General features: G+C 35.5%; 1 protein-coding gene across 2 annotated transcripts in view; it reads right to left on the bottom strand.

The window, feature by feature from the left end:
* Window positions 1-397: 397 nt before the first annotated feature.
* The window catches only part of LOC123537603 (mRNA export factor GLE1-like), a 62898-nt gene continuing 41729 nt past the window's right edge, over window positions 398-21566 (bottom strand). The window contains exon 4 of one of the 2 annotated variants that reach the window (XM_053527569.1): window positions 398-644. In XM_053527569.1, the coding sequence (XP_053383544.1) occupies window positions 529-644 (116 nt within the window). In that variant the 3' untranslated portion in view covers window positions 398-528. The remainder of the gene's footprint in view (window positions 645-21566) is intronic. The other variant, XM_053527571.1, reaches the window with a different exon arrangement.

Below are 21566 nucleotides of genomic sequence, written 5' to 3'. Positions count from 1 at the left end.
GGATAACTAAAGCACTAAATTTCCGAAGTCACCACGACTTTTTGTAGTGTTCATTTTATAATCGTCAACCAAATCTGAACACATCTGGAAGCTATAAACAGCTGTCGTCCCATCCACTGTTGTCAGGAAATGCCAGCATGTCATCACGTAGATGTGTTGTATGGTATGTCACAAAGATGGTTTGCAGCACATGAAGAAAAGTGAAATTTCCGATAGTTTCATGGACCTTGGCTCAAGGTTATAATACTAGAGTTTGGAGGCCGCCAGTATAAACACTTCAGCATGGGATTGGTTGTTTCCTGAGTTCAAATTTGAAATTGACCAGTGGCAAGAATGCATTTTCAGACTGGTCTTCAAACTCAAAATTTAATAACTTGGACCGTAAGTTACTAAACTGAGTTTAGGGAGCAGTCTAAAAACCATAACACTTGATTGGTTGTTAATGAGCCCAAATTTGGAACTGACTAACGACAAGGCTGCATTTCCCGACTTGACTCCAAGCAAAGTTTTATAACCTTACACCCTTGTTCAGACCCATACTCCAGTTTTCTTTTTAGTCATTTCTAGAATAGTAAGTGGACTGGCAGTAATTTTGTTGCGTTTTAACTTCGGTGTGACACTTCCCTCCAAGACCTTGAGGACTGCTGTAAATACAGGAAAAATAAGAATTATTGATACAATCAGTGTATTTTTTCAAATTAAAGCAGATAAAGTTTTAGACTTGCAAAACAGAAAGCATAGCACCTAGCTTGAATAATATGCATTAAGCATGAACAAAATTGTATTACTTTCCATACAACAGTATGATAGAACATTTGTACTGAAATTTATTTCGCGTTTATGAATCGATCCATCACCGTAACAGCCGTACTGCCGTAAAACCTGACCAATAAGCTTTTGGTACTTACAGCTTGATATTCCGATGTTAAGTGCGTGATGTTTGTTTTACTTTTGGATGCTTTCTTGAGATTTTTTTATACCTGTCTGTTAAAATGACAATTTTTTTCCTAGGTCAGGTGCCACAACTCCTACAATACTGAATGAATCCGAACGCGAAACCCCAGGTGCACAACTGCACATGCTGACCAACATTCCTGTAAACTTTGGTGACTCTAGGTCAAATACTTTTGGAGCTACACGCGACACAACATTAGAATGACCAATTTTTAACTAAGTCAGGGGCCATAACTCCTACACGAATGAATTAATTCGGACGCGAAACACCAGGTGCACAACTGCACATGCTGATCAACATTTCTGTAAACTTTGGTGACTCTAGGTCAAATACTTTTGGAGCTACGCGTGACAACATTAAAATGACCAATATTTTTACTAAGCTAGGGGTCATAACTCCTACACAACTGAATGAATCTGGACGTGAAACCCCAGGTGCACAACTACACATGCTGGCCAACATTCCTGTAAAGTTTTGTGACTCTACGTCAAATACTTTTGGAGCTAGGCTCGACACAACATTCTCTGAATGAAGGACGGACAGACGTACGCACGGACGAACGAACGGACAATAGCAAATCTGTATCCCCTACCAATTATTGAAGTGTTTAGATAATGTACAACTAAATGTAAAATGAGCTGAATCCACCTCTCCACAGCCGAAATCCCTCGGGGTTTACCCTAGTACAGTAAAACTTGATAGATAAGCTTCCACTAGTACTGCTGGTGTGGTGATGAATCGATTCCTAGGTATATATTTATTGAAAGTACATATTAAGAATAAGGAAAAATACTCTTTCAGTTTCGGCTCTCTATAAGATCAAACTCTGATATCATTAATATCTGTGGGAGAACTTATTTTAATGGATTCGAGTTTAGGTCAAACCAGGAAATTAAATCCTAGTGAAAAAAAGACAATTGTGATTCCCAAGTTTTATATCTTTAAAATGTAAAAGCCTTAAATTCATGCCCCAATAAAATAACATTTTATTTGCAAAAACTGTGGAAGTTTATGCTTACGAAATTAAACTATTTCAAAGTTAACATAAATGTGATATCTAAATTATGTTCATCTAAACAAATCACACTACTTCACTTAAAACCATTAGTAAACACTTTTCTCTCCTGCAAAAAAAATGAACAAACTGACTGTCTCCTGTTCATAATGGGGATTAAAAGAATTACAAACTAGAAATATATAGCTTTAGAATGTGAAGTTCACTTATTCATATTCTGTTGAAACAGGAGTTTTAAAGAAAAATCATAATTATGCTGGAGTTAGACTGGTCTCCTGGATATATTAGACTGGTCTCATTGATATTTTAGACTGGTTGCCTGCATATTTTAGACTGGTCTCCTTGTTACTTAATACTGGTCTCCTGGATATTTTAGACTGGTCTGCTGGATATTTTAGACTAGTCTCCTGCATATTTTAGACTGGTCTCCTTGTTATTTAAGACTGGTTTCCTGGATATTTTCAGACTGGTCTGCCGGATATTTTAGACTAATCTCCTGTATTTTGGTTACATTCTACCAATTCAATTCCTTATTTATTTCATATTAATAACAAAACATTCAGACCTCATTTTCAGCACTTTAGAGCATTTCAATGATATGAAAACCATATATGATCATTTAGTATAACATGTCTTCTTATCAAAAATAGAAAAATATTGACATGTTATGTTGAATATAAGAAAAATAATCTGTTCTGAGAAACAACACCCTCTAAAATGCCCCATGAAAACAGCCGTTTAGCGTTACGCGTAGGTAGACATTTTTCACAAAAGAAAAAAACTTATTCAAGAATTTAAAATGGAAAGGGTCTAGATCTTTCTAAATACTTAAGCAATAAACAGAAGCCAAAAATTTAACTGTCAACTCCTCTGTCACTCATTATACCAGATTTCATCCATAGCATGGAACTACATTTTGGACTACTTCACATGTAACACTGAGTAGTCACTTCCGGTTTGGTGTAATCCGTCCTTATAGGTTACATTCTACCAATTCAATTCCTTATTAACAAAACATTCAGACCTCATTTTCAGCACTTTAGAGCATTTCAATGATATAAAAACCCATATATGATCATTTAGTATACATGTCTTCTTATCAAAAATAGAAAAAATATTGAACATGGTTTTTGTTGAATATAAGAAAATAATCTGTTTGAGAAACATCCCCCTCTAAAATGCCCCCATGAAAACAGCCGTTTAGCAGTTACGCGTAGGTAGACATTTTTCACAAAGAATAAAACAAGAAATTTACAATGAAAATGGTCTAGATCTATTCTCAATACTATAAGCAATAAACAGAAGCCAAAAATTTAACTGTCACCTCCTCATGTCACTCATTATACCAGATTTCATCCATAGCATGGAACTACATTTTGGACTACTTCACATGTAACACTGAATAGTCACTTCCGGTTTGGTGTAATCCGTCCTTTTTTAGACTTGTCTCCTTCTTATTTAAGACTGGTCTCCTGGATATTTGAGGCTGGTCTCCTGCATATTTTAGCATGGTCTCCTGGTCTAGGATATTTTAGGCTGGTCTCCTACATATTTTAGCCTGGTATCCTGGATATTTTAGACTAATCTCCTGGATGACTGGTCTCCAAACTTAAATTCATATCCTTTGGCTCTATAATTGAAATGTTTATAAATTTATTTATTTGTTTGTTTCAGCATAGAGAAAGGTTTCTTCTCGAGGTGTTCGAAACGTAACATGTTCACAAGTTTCAAGGAGCTGTGTGAAAAGTTTGGCCGCCAAGATTTACTACATGTGTCCTCGTACAACGAGGCAAAGGTGGCCGCACAAGACTTTGTAGATGCTAAACAGACAATGCTGAGACGATTTAAAGAAAATGGATTGGAAAGTGGGTCTCTAAACCAGTGGAGGAAGAAATGTTTGGTTTTAACGACAGCAGAAATAAAAAACAAAACTTTTTTATTTTTAAAAGGGACCTGCCTCCAGATGATCTAGATTTCTTCTTGTATTAGATTTTGAAATGATAAGTAGTATAGTTGTAAAGTTCATCAGTTCCTTCTTTTTAGTGTATATAGGGTATTAAAAGTATGTAGTTAAAACTACAAAGACTTTTTTATCAAGTTACTTTATTTTTCACCAACGTTTCGGCTACATTAGCCTTTTTCAGGGTTCATTTGTGTGACTTACAATTTCAAAACTTTTCTGCTTATGTATTTTATTGACTGAGAATTACTATATCTTTTTTTTGTCTGTTGTGATTTCTTAATGTTGAAAGCTTTTAAAAATTTAGACAAATTTCGAAGTCTTGCGGCTGTATTAAATCTGGAAAAGAAAAGGGCTTAAAGTTATTTGACATCAAATCTTGCAAAGGTAGATAAAGACATTTCAAAATGCAAGTAGGTCTCAAAAAATAACTACAAGAATAATAGTTTCATTGCCTGACTTTTAAAAAGTTATGCAATTAAAAGGAATTAATGGACATACATTTATCACTTGTCATCGAGTTAGTCCAAAAGAAGTAAACAAATGGAAGATAGATAGAGAATCTGTAGATTAAGAATGTCAGTGTGCAATTCTTGTTAGTTTTGCACTTTTTTATCATTGATCTGTTCTTAGCCTTTAGCCTGCTGGTGGCAAATGATTCTGCCTTTGCGACCAGCACAGACGAAGATCAGCCTGCAAATTTGTGCAGTTTGATCATGGTCTGCACTATTCACTATTCAGTAAGTAAATTTTCAGTGAACACCCCTTTAAATGATACTGAGATAAAGTGGTACTGCCCAAACTGAATAATGGACCAGTCCATTTTAGAACTTTAGCAGGGTAAAGGTTAATTTTTGCATTCTTTTGTGAAGAAAACGTTTGTAAATCATACAAATATTATCTCAGTGAATGTAGAATAATAGCAAAAATGTGATGACTGGAACACATCACCATTGTTCTTTGAAAACCTTGTTTGTCAGTTATGAAATGAACATTTTTACTTTTGCATTTCGCTGTTGGTACTTTGTCTCATCACCTGTGGAAATACAGAAACCATAAGTAATGGGAAAATGGGTATTTGAGTCTTTGAAAACCAAGTATAATTTATCTTTAAGAAAAGACTCTATGTTTCAAAAGAATAATAATTAACTGTAATGCTTGCCAGTCATTGAACTGTACTAAGAGTTACTATTAAACTGGTGATTTAATGTTACAAAGAAATATTTATGTCTGCTTTGAATCATATAAAGTACTGCTATAATGTGATGCAATTGATGCATGAAAATGAATAATGAAAATTAAAGAGGAAGTCTCGTTATAAAATAAAGTGACTGTAACCTCAAAGAACATTAGTGCAATAATTCCTGTAAGTAGCTTTGGATTTATAAATTGTTACTAGAAAATGCTTTTGTACATATATTTGCTTGAGTATATATTATAATGAATACATATTTTTTTTTATAAATCACTGTAAGATAAAGATCACGTTTAAATTACAACTCGGATTACTCAGCTGCTGTTTTATAACAATGAACCTTAATAGAGATGTCTATTTGAAACAGGGCTGCATTTTTGTGTTGTGATAATGAAATCGTGTTTGTTTTAAACACTCTTTTTAAAACAGGTGCGGCGGGATTGTTGGGTTTTTGTTTTGGTGGAAGTGGAGGGGGACAGTAAATTTCCTAGAAATTTTTTCCCTGCCCTGGAAATTTCCCCCATATTCATCCACCAAGTTATCATTTATAAATAATTCTGAGGATTTGCATAATAAATAATTGTTTCCTGATTTTAGGTAAATACTTGAATGTGTATGGAACTAAAAAGATAATCTTGTGACCAAGCCTGCCCACTTAGCTCATTAGGGAGAGCGCAGATCTATGGATCGCAGGGTCGAGAGTTCAAGCCCTGGTCAAGGCCTATGTTCTCCGTGATGATTTAATAAAAGACATTGTGTCTCAAATCATTCGTCCTCCACCGCTGATTCATGTGGAGAAGTTGCATGACTGAAATACTGTTGAAAAATGGAGTTTAACCCAAAACAGAAACAAAAAAAATTTGTAACCATTTCAAATCCATCTCCATCTCAGTATTTAAGGGGGTTTGCATATTAGTACAACTAAATTTTATTGCATAATGCCCTAATTCAATCAAGAAAAAGTGTAATTTAAAATTGTAAATTTCTCATTTGGCTGAAATGGTGAGAAGTTTTATGGTTTGGTTTTACAAACTATTTTTGCCAAAATCAAGCACACTATCTTGTGTTGTTTGTTTTAGTTACTGAAGCTTGTGTTTTAAAAATAAAGAATTTAATCAAATTCTCCATTGTAGAAAAAATCATTATTAAAGTTTTGTTGTATGCTAAAAAAGATGATCATGTCAATATATTTTATTGTGATACTGTAATTGTTTAATGTTGTTTAAAATTTTGTATTAATTTGACTTGATGAATACTGGTAAAACCAAATGGCAAACTTTGTTGTAAACACTTTGTTATTTTTAGCTTGACTGTATGAAGTATAAAGAAAACTTTCCTACTCGACCCAGCATCCACGCCTTGGTTCAAGTTTTGAAGAACTTTCTCTTTATCTCTGTAATTACATAAAGGATTTGCTTCAAACTTGAAGTTTTTGTTCCATAACATCACCCACATGACACAAGGTCCATAACTCCGGCTGCTATATTTCATGAATTATGCTCCCTTTTTATTTAGAATTTCAAGCTGTGATGCACCTTCACTTTATCCAGGTTATCAATATATGGATTTGATTAAACTTAAGCTCATTGTTCCACATTATTACCAACATCATATGACACAAGGTACATTACTCTTGCAGATATATTTTATAAATTATGCCCTATTTACACTAAGGATTTTTTCTGATTTTTTTTTTTATACAAACTCGCTCTATCTCAGATTACTTAGATTTGACTCAAACGTGAACTATAGTCTAACATCACTAAAGCATTAATTACTCCAGTGATAGCTCTAGGTTTCTCAGATATACCCCCCATATTTACTACTCAGCATGCAAATAGTCTTGTGGGCTGTCTCTTCTGACAACTTTTGTCTATGTTCTTTGCGCTTTTGCAAAGTAAACTTTTAGCCTGCTGGCAGCAAGTGATTCTGCCTTTGTAACAAGTGCAGATCAAGATCAGCCTGCACACATGGATCATGGTCTGCACTTTTTGCTATTCAATCAGTTCATTTTTTACTGAACACCTTTTTATGCCCACAACGTTATCAAAACGTTAACTTTTTGCATGAAGGCACTTTACTCGCGAATCACTGCACCCAGGACCTTCAAACTTCACATGCTGATAGTACTTACTGAGTACACGACCCCTACTGACCTTGGGGTCACCAGGTCAAAGGTCAGTATCAAAGGTCAAGGCGCTGTGGGGGCATTTGTCACCATTAGAGACAGCTCTTGTTAAATAATATATCATTTATGGTATTTCCCAACTAGTCCATTTTAGATTAGCAGGCTAAAGCTTCAATTGTGCAGTTCAGATCTAGACATAATACTTCTCTCCCCAAAATTGTTATTAGAAAATTATGCGTTTCATTTGTTAAGGAACATACTTTATGGAAGTTAGCATTGTAAATACACAATGTAGTTGTGAAAGGCTTGTGTTAATGTTTGAAGCTTTTTGGGAGAAATGATTTTGTTCATGATCTTTTCAAGACAAATTGTTAAACATTGTGCATAAATATGCTTTGTTGTAAATCATGAAGTTTTTTTTTTTTTTTTTTTTTTTAAAAACAACTTCAAATTTAAGGAATAAAGTGATCTCAAAAGTATTTATTTTCATTGTTCTAATCTACTGACAGTCTTAAACTTGTTTCACAATAATTTGGGTTGGTCATATTTAAAGAGAAATGTGCATGTTCTTTGAAATCAGTGATATTAATGGGGTACTAATTCTGTCTCTTACATGTGGTGGGGGAGACATATTCATATAGTGCTGACCATCTGTCTTTAAGTCTGTCCCTCTGTCACAGAGTTTGTCCACACAACTCCTCTGGCACTACTGGATGAATTTACACCAAACTTCATGAGAGTGACCATTGCCAAACGTATGTCTGTCTGTTGTTGGTATTTTTGGGTTTGATGATTTTCAGCTGAGTTACGGCCTTTGATTCATCAAATATTAATATTTTGGCCATGCCTCTAATACATTATTGGGCAGAATTCCACTAAACCTCATAGGAGTAATCAGTGCCAAACGTAAATGTGCATAATGTTGACATTTTCCGGTTCAGTGATTTTCAGCAGAGTGATGGCCCTTTATTTATCAAATTTTATTAGCTCACCTGAGCACAAAGTGCTCATGGTGAGTTATTGTGATCACGCGGCGTCCGTTGTGCATGCGTCCGTCCGGCGTCAACATTTGTGTTTAAACGTCATCTCCAAAACCACTGAATGGATTTTGATGAAACTTGGCCATGATGTTCCTTGGGTGGTCCTTTACCAACGTTATTCAAACAGTTCTGCTTGGTTGCACATAGGGGCAGCCAGAGCTAAAAATAGAAAAAAAAATCAAACGACATCTCCTAAACTGATTTTAAAAAAATTCACACAAATGGTCTTCATGTCCCCCTCTACCAAGATTATTCAAATTATACTGATTCGTCAAAAAACATGGCCGCCAGGGGTGTGGTCACTTTTACTTATATGTATATACAATGTACTGGAAACTTTTAAAATCTTCCTGTGTGAAACTGCTTGCCCGATTTTAGAATAATTCTGCACAAACAGTCCTTGTATGACCCTCTACCAAGATTGTTCAAATTATACCAATTCGTCACAAAACATGGCCGCCAGGGAGCATGGTCATTTTCCGTATAATTATTTTATGTATATAGTGGAAATTTAAAAAAATCTTGTGTGAAACTGCCAGCCCGATTTTGAAATAATTTTACACAAATTAATGGTCCTTGTGTGACCCTCTACCAAGATTTTTAAGCAATATCTCCTCCAAAACCACTGAATGGATTTTGATGAAACTTTACAAAAATTATCTCTGGGTAGCCCACTTTCAAAATTGTTCAAAGGGTTTGGTTCATTGAACATACAGGTCTTTTTTGGTTAAAGATATGTTTTCAGGTGTCAGACTTTAAAAATCCTTTTCTCTAGAGTTTTGATATTTGGCTCACTACCATAATTGTCCAAATTATTGCCCCAAGGTCAAAACAATGGCCACGCCCCAGTGTCTGACATGTACTTACTATAGGTTTTTATTTAAGAAACTTTGAAAATCTTCTTCACTGAATCAATAATAGCTAGAGCCTTGATATTTGGCATGTGATATCAGATTTGTAATTTCTAGCATAATTGGTCAAATTATTGCCCTAGGTTAAAAAATGTTTGTGACATGTTACAATATAGGCTAACATAAAAGAATCCTAACACTGTACTTATACAAACACACTTGAAGCTTTGTACACAGGTGAGCGCTTGAGGGACAATGACCCTCTTGTTTAGTATATTGATTTATATTTGAAATATAATCTATAATTGGTATGTGAGGTTTAAATATGTACCCAGTCTTTATCTCTACCAAGTTAGCTTGGTTGTGATTTCAGCCGGAGAAAGAGGAAGTTTAAAGTTAACTCGACTTTTAAGACATTTTAAATTCATTCTACATTTCTGGACCTTGGACACTTTATCTCAGAAGAAAATTATCATGGATTTATCAAATAAAACGTCTGTGTTCTTTATAACTATACTGCTTGCACTATAGTGAAAGCTTGGACATTGTTAAGGCAGAAATGTATTGTAATGTCTACAGGGACATAAAAGTACCATCTCAGAAATATTAAAAAGAACATGGCAGTATCAGGTCGAAAGGTTTCTGATTTTCGTGGATCAGTATCTAAAGGTTTAGCAGAGGATTTTGACCACAGTTGTGAACCATGCTTAGCTATTGGTCAGTATGTAGAAGCCCATGGGTTTTGTGTGGACTGTCAGGAATACCTGTGCAAGACTTGCTTTGCTTGTCATCAACGAACGAAGGCCTCAAAACATCATCAACTTCTTGACAAAGATAACATAGGAAAACTTAACGTTCGTAACAAGGATTCCGCGGTGTGCACAGAAAAGTGTCTTATTCACAAAAATGAGATCATCAAGTTTTTCTGCACAAACCATGAATTTCTTGGCTGTACTGATTGTATTACTCTGAATCACAGGACATGTAAAATAGATTACATACCTGATAAATGTGCAGGTATAGGGGACAGTGACGAGTACAGAAAAATGCTGAGAGAACTGGATCAGAAGATGAAAGATATGGATGCCATGCTCAAAATGGCAACACGACAAGACAAGGAGGTAAAGTCCTCCTATGATCATGTCATGAAAGAAATTATTAAGTTCCGCAAAGAGATAAATGATCGTTTAGATCAACTGCAAGAGCAAATTCAGAGAGAGGCTGAAAACAGAAAGCTCAAAGACAAACAAACAGTTAAGAATGTGGTTGATACATGTACTGCTGTTTCCTCAAATATCAAGAAATTCCAGTCCGATCTACAAGACAACAAAACTTCACAGCAGGATGGGCAACTTTACATCATGATCAAACAAGCAAAATCCAAACTAAAGTTGGATGATTTGAAGAATGCTCAAGAATCTTTGGAACAGACCAGCTTTCAGTACACATTTGAAAGAAACAAAGAACTAGAGAACCTCTTTACTAAACAAGATGTATTTGGGACGTTGAACCTAGTGACTTCAATGCAGAAGAAAGTATTTGATAAGTTAACTCACAGTGGAGATATAAATGTAAAGACAAAGTCAGATAAGAAAGAATGCTTTATCACAGGATGTGCCATATTATCCGCTAACAAAGTTATGCTGGCTGATAAAAACAACAATAAACTGAAAGTTTTGGACACACATCAGCTGTATACAAGCACCAGGATCTTAGTGGACCAGTGGGAATGGTGATGTTAGATGATGGATCATTGCTGGTGTGCTGCTACAGAAACAACACCATACATCATATCTCTGGAGACTTGAAGCAAGGTCGGACAATCTTACGTGGATTACAGTACCAACAGGCTATATGCTACAATCATCATCAACAAGAAGTCTATACTGGTGGAGAATGTAATCAGCTGAAGATTATGAAATAACATTGACAGAGTAAATAAAAATCTAACCACAACCATTCTGTAACAAAAACGTGCTGAAAGAAGTCTCAAACATGATCAGTGTCTCAAAATAACTCCTCCACAACATGAAAGGAAAAAACAAGCCTATGTTTAAATTTATTTTATCATATTTAACTGTAAAAATAATATCATCACTGTATTTTCAGTTGAACACTATTTTATGTAATAAGATATTTAAAAAAAAACAACTATACATAACATGTATGTTTTCTTAAAATAAATGTTACATGATTACCGTATTTCAGTATTGTATTTTTCGTTAAAATGTAAGAAAGTATTAAGCTATATGGCTATCATGATAAATCTTTTCATTTCTGAATGCTTAACTGGGATTAGAATACAACTCAGCATAATAGTAGCAAATTCAGTTTGGTCAAGTTTGAAAGGTAATGAAATATTCAACATCCCTCAGACCCTGAATGTACTCCATGGTCCAAACGGAACAGAAAAGATAACAATGGACAATGGCGGATACTCGGCACAAGAACATTTGTTCATATCCACACTGATTGTAACTGTTAATCCAAATATCAAGTAGATCAAATAAAAAAGTAACAGTAAAAATAATGAAATTCTAGTAATAACATATACTTATAAGTTTTAATACAGGAAAGGATGATAAACAAAAGACATCGAATTTATTACTTCAGTAATTTTTGACTGAACTAAAATAATCAAGCAGTCAATTACTATGCTTAAGTGGTTAAGAAGGGGAGTTAATCCAGTAAGTGCATATCTAATACTATGGTTTGCCAAAACAAAGAAGTATAATGACCAAGAAATAAATGATTTTGCTGTAGTCTAAAACTTCTTTCTATAACCGATTTTCTGTCTAAGTAATGTTTTAACGCCTTTAGCCTGTGCATGCTGATTATGGTCTCCACTGTTTGCGATTCAGTCAGTAAATTTCAGTGAACACCCCTTTGAATAATAAGTGGTACTGCCAAATTGAATGATAACCAGTCCATTTTCATACGCCCGAAGGGAGGTATTATGTTTTAACCCCGGTGCCAGTCTGTCTGTCCATCCATATGTACGTCCGTTAGCAATTTCGTATCCGCTCTGTAACTCTTGAACCCCTTGAAGGATTTCGAAGCAACTTGACACAAATGTTTACCACATCAAGAAGGTCGGTAGAGTGCATATTTTGGATGGCTCCCTTCAAGGTCAAGGTCACACTTAGGGGTCAAAGTCATATGAGTTTGTTTCGTGTCCACTCTGTAACTCTTAAACTGCTTGAAGGATTCCAAAGAGACTTGGCACAAATGTTCACCACATCGAGATGACATGCAGATCTCGAGTGCATGTTTCGGAGGGCTCGCTTCAAGGTCAAGATATCACTTAGGGGTTAAAAGGTATATGACTTTGTTTCGTGTGTATATTGCTCTGCATTTTTAGTTCACCTGTCACGTAGTGACAAGGTGAGCTTTTGTGATCGTCCGTCGTCCGTCCGTCATCCGTCCGTCGTCCGTCCACAATTTCTTGTGAACACGACAGAGACCACAGTTTGCAATCAATTTTAATCAAACTTGCATGCAACTTGTATTTGCATAATATCTCGTTTCCTTTCGAAAACTGGTCAGATTCCATCATGGGTTCCAGAGTTATAGCCCCTTAAAAGGCAAAAATTTACTATTTTTTGCTTGTGAACACGATAGAGACCACATTTTGCAATCAACTTTAATAAAACTTGCACACAAGTTGTATTGGCATAATATCTCAGTTCCTTTCGAAAACTGGCCAGATCCCATCATGGGTTTCAGAGTTATGGCCCCTTAAAGGGCCAAAATTTGCTATTTTTTGCTTGTGAACACGATAGAGACCACATTTTGCAATCAGCCTTAATCAAACTTGCACACAACTTGTTTTGGCATAATGTCTCAGTTCCTTTCGAAAACTGGCCAGATCCCATCATGGGTTGCAGAGTTATGGCCCCTTAAAGGTCCAGAATTTGCTATTTTGGCTTTTGCAGCCATATAGAGACTTCATTTATGGTTTGATTTGATCATACTTCCAAAATATCTTCAAGAACAATAAATCTTGGATTCCATGATGAATCTGTCAGATCCAATCATAGGTTCCTGACTTATTTTATATCTGATTACCTCCCCTGATTGTTATCAAAATGGATTTATATCAGTAAGTACTTATAGGACTCATTTGAAATTCCATTATTTTCACTAGTTGGACTGAGACAATCAGGGTAGATAACTTTAGATTGATTTTATGTCAAATTACCTCCCTTTATTTCAAATTAAAATGGTTATATCTCCGTAACTAATGAAGATTTTGATCTGAAATTTCATTTATGTTAACAGATGGACTTGGACAATCAGTGAAGATACATATTGACTGAATTTATGACAAATTACCTCCCTTTTTGTGCCCCCCCCCCCCCGATGAGTGGTTGGGGCATATAGATTTGCTCTTGTCCGTCCGTCCGTCCTTCCCTCCGTCTGTCCGTTCGTCCTTCCGAGAATGTTGTGTTACGCCTAGCTCCAAAAGTATTTGACGTAGAGTCACAAAACTTCACAGGAATGTTGGTCAGCATGTGTAGTTGTGCACCTGGCGTTTCGCGTCCAGATTCATTCAGTCGTGTAGGAGTTATGGCCCCTGACTTTGTAAAAATTGGTCATTTTAGTGTTGTGTCGCGCCTAGCTCCAAAAGTATTTGACGTAGAGTCACAAAACTTTACAGGAATGTTGGTCAGCATGTGTAGTTGTGCACCTGGGGTTTTGCGTCCGGATTCATTCAGTCGTGTAGGAGTAATGGCCGCTAACTAAGTAAAAAATTGGTCATTTTAATGTTGTGTCGCGCGTAGCTCCAAAAGTATTTGACCTAGAGTCACCAAAGTTTACAGGAATGTTGGTCAGCATGTGCAGTTGTGCACCTGGGGTTTCGCGTCCAGATTCATTCAGTCGTGTAGGAGTTATGGCCCCTGACTTAGTTAAAAAAATTGGTCATTTTAATGATGTGTCGCGCGTAGCTCCTAAATTATTTGACCTAGAGTCACCAAAGTTTACAGGCATGTTGGTCAGCATGTGCAGTTGTGCACCTGGGGTTTCGCGTCTGGATTCATTCAGTCGTGTAGGAGTTATGGCCCCTGACTTAGTTAAAAATTGGTCATTTTAATGTTGTGTCTCGCGTAGCTCCTAAATTATTTGACCTAGAGTCACCAAAGTTTACAGGAATGTTGGTCAGCATGAGCAGTTGTGCACCTGGGGTTTCGCATCCAGATTCATTCAGTATTGTACGAGTTATGGCCCCTGACCTAAGAAAAAATTGTCATTTTAATGTTTTGTCGCGCGTAGCTCCGAAAATATTTTACCTACAGTCGTTATTTCACTACACAAGACCAGACTTCTTGTCCAGACTTACTCAAAAAAAAAAAGTTGTAACATATATGTTAAAATGTACTTGACCTAGAATCATAAAACATTAGAGGATTGTTTTATAGCCTATGAAGTGTTCTCTTTAGGATTTTACTCAGCTAGGCCAGAGTTATGGCCAACTAAGTGAAAAATACACATAAGGTTCTTAAAAGTTTGTGTTGCAAACATCTTAAAAATTGTTTAACCTGAGTCATTAAACCATGTTACAGTGGCAGGAGTGGAGGGCACCTGTGTCCTATGGACACACATCTAGTTTTATCTAAATGAATACACCTTAGCAGCTTCTAATGAGATTGGTTTGAAACGTTATGTCTTCCATGGTAAGAAATAGTCATGTTAGTTAACTCTTGCTTGAACATTTATCAAAAGAATACATTCCTAATATATTGCTGTACAGGCTTGTACTCTGTATCTTCTAAATGCATATACCAATGCATGATATTACCTCTCCTGATTTTAATAAAAATGGATTTATCTCTGTTAATATTGATAGAACTCAATATAAACTTCATTATTGTCTTTAGTTGGACTGAGGCAGTCAGGGTAGATAGCTATTGACTGATTTTATGTCAGATTATCTCCCTTTTTTCTAATTAAAATGGGTGTATCAGTAACCAATGAAGATACTGATTTGAAATGTCATTTATGCCATCAGATGGACTTGGACAATCAGGGTATCTAACTTTTGACTGAATTTATGACAAATTACCTCCCTTTATTTTATGTAAATGAATATATCTCAGCAGCATCTAATGAGATTGGTTTTAAATGTTATTTAAGTCTTCCAGGGTAAGGAATAGTCATGTTAGTACAAAAATGCAGCATTTGAGCCTAGGACGCTCAAATTTGACACGGAGATTGGCCCTGACTAGTATGTGACCCATAGGTCAAAAGGGACTGTTATAAGAATTTTTTTATCCTGATAATATTAAATGTGTATGCCGATGTGATCTGTGTCAAAACTTGATCTTATCATCAAGAGCAATGGTACTCAGGTGAGCAATATAGGGCCATTATGGCCCTCTTGTTTATTGTTGGCCATGCATAGGGAAAAACTGAGATCACTTTTCTGTGGTACAACATAGATGGTACCTCCAGTTTTTTTTCTTTTTGGTTAAATTTCTTCCCTTTGTTGTTTCTGTCCTTTGGACTTAAGATATTTTTTCTGAGGACTCTGATTTATTTTTAATTTCTTTTGATTGATCTTGGTTATGATTTTTTGACCTAATCTTGTCCTTAAGTGCAATGACAACAGGTGAGCGATATAGGGCCATTACCCTTGGCCCTCTTGTTTTATTAGGTGTTCTCGTTTTTATTTGGCAGATCCCATTTTTGTTCACCAACAATATTTTTATGCCCCCGGCATCTACTGATGCGGGAGGCATATAGTGAGTGTCCTGTCCGTCCGTCCATCCGTACGAGGTTAACCAAATGGGACCGTTTCGTCAAGCATCAATACCCCTAACTAGAATGACTTGATACTAATACAGATGTAACCTGTGACCATTCCTCATCTTCAGACATCACCCGACCTCAGTTTGACCTTGAACTTGACCTCGTTTTAGACTTCGGTTGCTTTGTATCGACAAAGATGCCACCGGGGGGCATCAAACGTTTCTTGAACACAGATTCTTTTTTATTCCATTTTATGTTACTATAAAAAGCTTATTCTGTAACCGATACCACTTTTCTGTCGTACAAAATGGATGGTACCTCCAATTGTCAGATGTATTTTGACATACTATACCTGTGGACTTTTTTTTGTGGACATAGAATTTTTTTTTTGTGGGGGGGGGGGGGGGAATTTCTTTCCCTTGTCATCCTGTCCTTTGGGCTTCAACAGTTCTTTAAATTTTGCTCTTATCCTCCTCTGATACAACCCTTCGAGTGTATTTTGCCCTACTTGGTGGAGCTCTTGTAGCAACTTAGCAGGGTATGGTTAAGCAAACCTTTACAGGGCTGGTGAGTCAGATGTATATGTGTGGCACAGTTACTTCAGTTTGATCCACCTTTCTTTCTTGATTTCTCCAGTATAAGACTTTACTATTCATGTTATACTGTAATAGAAACTTCTTGACTTTTCAAAATATCTATATTGAATTTATCATAAAAATGATTACAAATTTCAGTCATTTTGGACACTAGAAAGTTTTTAAATTTCAATTTTGACTATTTCTTGACGGTTTGTTATAAAACTTTCAGGTAAGCATATAAGCATATTACGAACACCATTTAAAAAAAATGTATATTTTTCATGGGCAAGAATTTATACAGGGAAACTACTACTACAATCTGAAAAAACCTTTAGAATGATTTGTAACATATTTCTAGATTTTGAAAATATTCACACTTCACAAAAAAACATTGGAATTAGTGGATCATAAGCATGTTGATACTCTTTTTACTTTTTTAATCTTGGATAAGCGAACCTTATCAGACTATGAATTTGACCTTTGCTTTTGTACGCTTGGACCCGACTTAGCGGCTGCCTGTATTACGCAAACACATGACTCATCCAGCTAGATTGTGTCCCCTTTAGCTAGTTGACTATACTTTCTTAAACCCCCGCCGGAGGGTGAGGTTATAGTATTGGTCTCCATTTGTCCGTCCTTCCGTAACATTTTGTGTCTGCTCTGTATCTCCTAAATCCCTGGAAGGTGTTCATGAAACTTTGGTCAAAAGATCATTTCCTCAAAACGATATGCACACTCATGATCAGCCATGCCAGCTCAAGGTCAAAGGTTTGAGCCTTCCATTTTATGACCACTCTGCATCTCCAAAACCCCTTGAAGGTTTTCATGAAACTTGAGTAAAACAATCACCTTATCAAGACGATGTGCGAACTCATGAGTCAGCCATGTTGGCCAAGGGTCCCAAAGGGCACAACTCCAGGGCAAAGGTTGAACCTTTCCCTTTTGTGTCTGCTCTGTACCTCCTAACCCCTTGAAGGATTTTCAAAATTTTTTTTTTTAAAATATACTTAACAATGTCAATTCTTCCACCCAGTACCAGCAAACCTCTCATTATTCATAACAGCGGCAGGGGATTTCAGACTGTCTTTTTTAACAAGCAATCATCTAGCTTGAACATCCATGTGTCTATTCTTGTACCCATCCTCTCTAAATAGTGCCAAAGGGAAAGGCACTTGGGGGTCTTGCTCCACCACTGAAGCCACATGTCGCCATATGACCTGAACTGTTCTGTGTGGCTCACATCTTAAGGTACTTCACTTAATTAATTCAGTATAAACAGAAGCCAGGTGCTAAAATGAGTGTATTATGTATAATTGTCCAAGCCTAAGAATGCCAAAATGCCATAAAAAGAACATATCACACAGAAGTTAGTGGTTGCCATTATGCATCATTCTGATAAACCCTTTAAATTTTACGTAGCCATCCCTGTAACTTGACTGTTCCAGTGGGAAGTGTTTCTAGAACATAAAGCAAAGTGACGAGCTTTCTCGATATAATGTACCTTCAAAGTTGTTTTAGGCAAGAATAAGTCTCAATCTTCGTGACTGTCTAATATAAAGTACACCAACATCAATTAAATTTATTATTCCAATTAAACAAAAAAGACTTAGACTTTGTAACAAAATCACTGTTAGTATGCCACAATAATGACATTCTAACATCAAAAGTCATAGTGAGGTACTGGAAAACAAACCACACCATTTGCAAATATTTGGTGGGTGTCTTTAAGGATTGTAGATAAAAAGTCCCTAATATCACTTTAACAGAAAACTATACACGTAAAATATATCAAACAGTGATTTTTATCGTGAATAAACTCATTGTCCTTCACCTACGATGCTGCATAATGATGGAGAAAAGAAAAATAGACACAGCTCACATTACATAAATATATTTTTAAAATGGGAAAATTTCACAGACCCTTGACAAATACAAAATAATGATGACATGAACATTTGAAAAAGATACCACTATTCTTTTTAAAACAGATTTACAATTAATTCATGTACCTCTTGTACATGTTTGACCAGTGCAATACGCCTAGAAAAATTCAAGAATTTTCATAGTCTACCCCAAGTTTGTGCGTATTTTTTTTTAAACATTCATATTATAGAAATTTTTATCATATTTTGTAAGACCATTAGCTCCCCTAAAATTTTGAACAACCCCGGGGTCTTTTACAAAAAACTTTAACTGGTCCACACAATGCAATTTTCAACAGGGGGAAACTTTTCCCTTTCTTCGGTTTCTGATGAATCCCAAGACCGTGGAGTCCTTCAATGTTACGTAAGCACTAAAAATGTTTTGTAAAATTAGCCTAGATTCAATAATTTTCGGCATCCCGTTAACCCCTTTATTTTTCCAAAAAAGTAGCCAAAAATTTTGTCTTTCCAAACATCTCATCAAAAAAGGGTTTTTCCCGCACTATATTAAAAATCGGGCGACAATTTTTTTTTAAAAATTTTTAACAATTTTTGTTGGCAACCAGGGATAGTTGTTTCTTTTATACTGTCTTTGTGGAAAAAATTTCTTTTGCAATATGTAAATGAGAAATTGCTAAATTTTGAAAAAAAATTTTAATAAAGGGGCAAAATTTTGTAGGAGGATATTTTTTATAACGGGTTAATTAAAAAGGTAAAAATTTGGTTAATAAAATTTTCTTCAAAAATTATAACAATGAAAATATTTTTGAAAAAAAGTATGTGCGTAATGAATTTGAAAATAATTTTAAATACCTTTTTAGGAAAAATTCTAAAAATTTTAATGAATGTAATCCGAACGGGAAAAAAGTATTATTTTTTGTAAATTATGATGTTCCCAAAATTTACAATAAACAAAGTAAATTGGTTCCTTCATACCGAAATTTTTTTTCTGGGGGATTATTAAAACCCAAAATGGTTTTTTGCATACGGGGACTTTAAAAATATAAAACAAAAATTGGAAACGTAACTTCGCAGGGGGAAATAGGAAGAAAACCCATAAAAGCATCATTTTTTAAAAATAATATAAAAGAAGATTATAAAGTCTATAAAGTAAAAACTATAAATAATAAAATGGAAATACCAGTAATATGTAGACTATATGCAGTATATATAAAATACAAAGATGTAATAATAAAAAACGTTTAGGCCAGTATAAAATTCTAACTTTCTTGTAAGAAAATCATTTTTGACATGTTATTTCTCTACCAGAGTTTTCACCAGAGAATTGTCCATTTGCAATTAACCAGATCTGTGACAGTTAATTGGTTTTCATAAAGTCTAAAGCAAAAAGGCTTTACTCTAGATATATATTTAACAAGCAGCAATAATATTGCAGCATTTAACCGCAACACACAAGTAATATTACCAAGTTCAAGAACCACATCGGTGCAACAAGCACCACCAGTCAGCTAGAACCATGCATAATGTAACAGAAATTGTGCTCATATTTCATTTTACTTAAGAAATAATATATCTCATCGGTGATTTGTCGCTGAATAAATCACTGTTTGGAGTTCAGACGCGAAGGAATTATATCACGAGGGCGTAATCCGAGTGATATAATGCTACGCATCTGAACGACAAACAGTGATTTATTCAAGAGCAAATCACTAAATGAGATATATTATTTTGATTCTAACACGTTATCAAGGACTTTAAAGTACACCTTGTCGGCATGTATTAGATCTTCGCCCGTTTTCAATCGGGTTCTTTTCCAGCACGCCATTCGGATGCTTGACGCTATGACGTAATAAGTGTGACGTCAGAACAGTGAATTGTTGTTTAATAAATCACTGTATCCAGCCTTCTTTGTTTAATAGGAAAATGAATCGGATCGTGTTAGAATTTTGGTTTCTGTATTTTACATTCTGATTCATCTGTACTTAAGTTAGATGCATCTTTTCCCATGTAGATATAAAAACAAGAGTGCCAGAATGTCACAATATACGCCCGTCACAAACAAATTTCTTTACCTGGCACCTGTATTTGCAGATGAATTTTAATTTTGTGGTTGTTAGTTATCATTGTAATTCTTTTTGTTTTTCCAAGTCCACAAAAACTCCTTACCAGGTAGAGATACTTAAAATACACCTAAAATTAAAAGTAACAACTATGTTTGTACCACAGAAAAAGTGGTCTGGTTTTTCCCTACGGTCAATTATAAAAAAGTTACAATATAATTATTTATAGTAACAACTAAGGGAAGTTAATCTTAAAAAAAAAAAAAAAAAAAAAAAAAAAAAATCCAACCCCCCCAAAAATTGTAAATCCACACAAAATCCTTACCAGGTAGAGATTGGTCAAAAACACACCTCAAAATTGGATGTAACATGCATGTTGTACTACAGAAAGGGTCTCGATTTTTCCCTATGTCTAAATAATGAAAAAGTTACAATATAAGCTATTTATAGTAACAACAAAGGGAAGTAATTCTAAAGAAGGGGAACTCGCATGACACTTCGTCTCATGATGGTGTATAATTGTGCCAATTACATCAAAATCCCTCCCGCATGAAAAAGAAATGCTTCGACAGTCATTCTTGTATCTGACCTTTGCCTCTAAGTGTGACCTTGACTTTTGACCCAGGGACCTGGTTTTTGCGCATGACACTCGTCTTGTGGTGGTGAACATTGTGCCAAGTTATATCAAAATCCCTTTTATGGGATGAAGAAGAAATGCTCCGGACAAAGTTTTCATTTTTTGTATCCTTTGACCTCTAAGGGTGACCTTTACCTTAGACAAGGGACCTGGTTCTGCGCATGACACTCCGTCTCATGATGATGAACAATTGTGCCAACTTTCATCAAAATCCCTCTATGCATGAAGAAGATATGCTCCGGACAAAGTTTTCATTCTTGTATCCTTTGACCTCTAAGTGTGACCTTGACCTTAGACCTAGGACCTGGTTCTTGTGCAAGACCTCCGTCTCATGATGATAAAACAATTGTGCCAACTTTTCATCAAATCCCTCTATGCATAAGAAAGATGCTCCGGACAAAGTCATATTGAATTGACCTTTGACCTTAAGTGTGACCTTGACCTTAGACCCAGGGACCTGGTTCTTGCACATGACACTCCGTCTCATGATGGTGAACAACTGTGCCAAGTTTCA

The sequence above is a fragment of the Mercenaria mercenaria genome, chromosome 17 (assembly GCF_021730395.1).
Source record: "Mercenaria mercenaria strain notata chromosome 17, MADL_Memer_1, whole genome shotgun sequence".
NCBI classification, from domain to species: Eukaryota; Metazoa; Mollusca; class Bivalvia; order Venerida; family Veneridae; genus Mercenaria; species Mercenaria mercenaria.
Note: the sequence above shows the minus strand (reverse complement) of the source record. Positions and strands in the feature narration are given on the sequence as shown.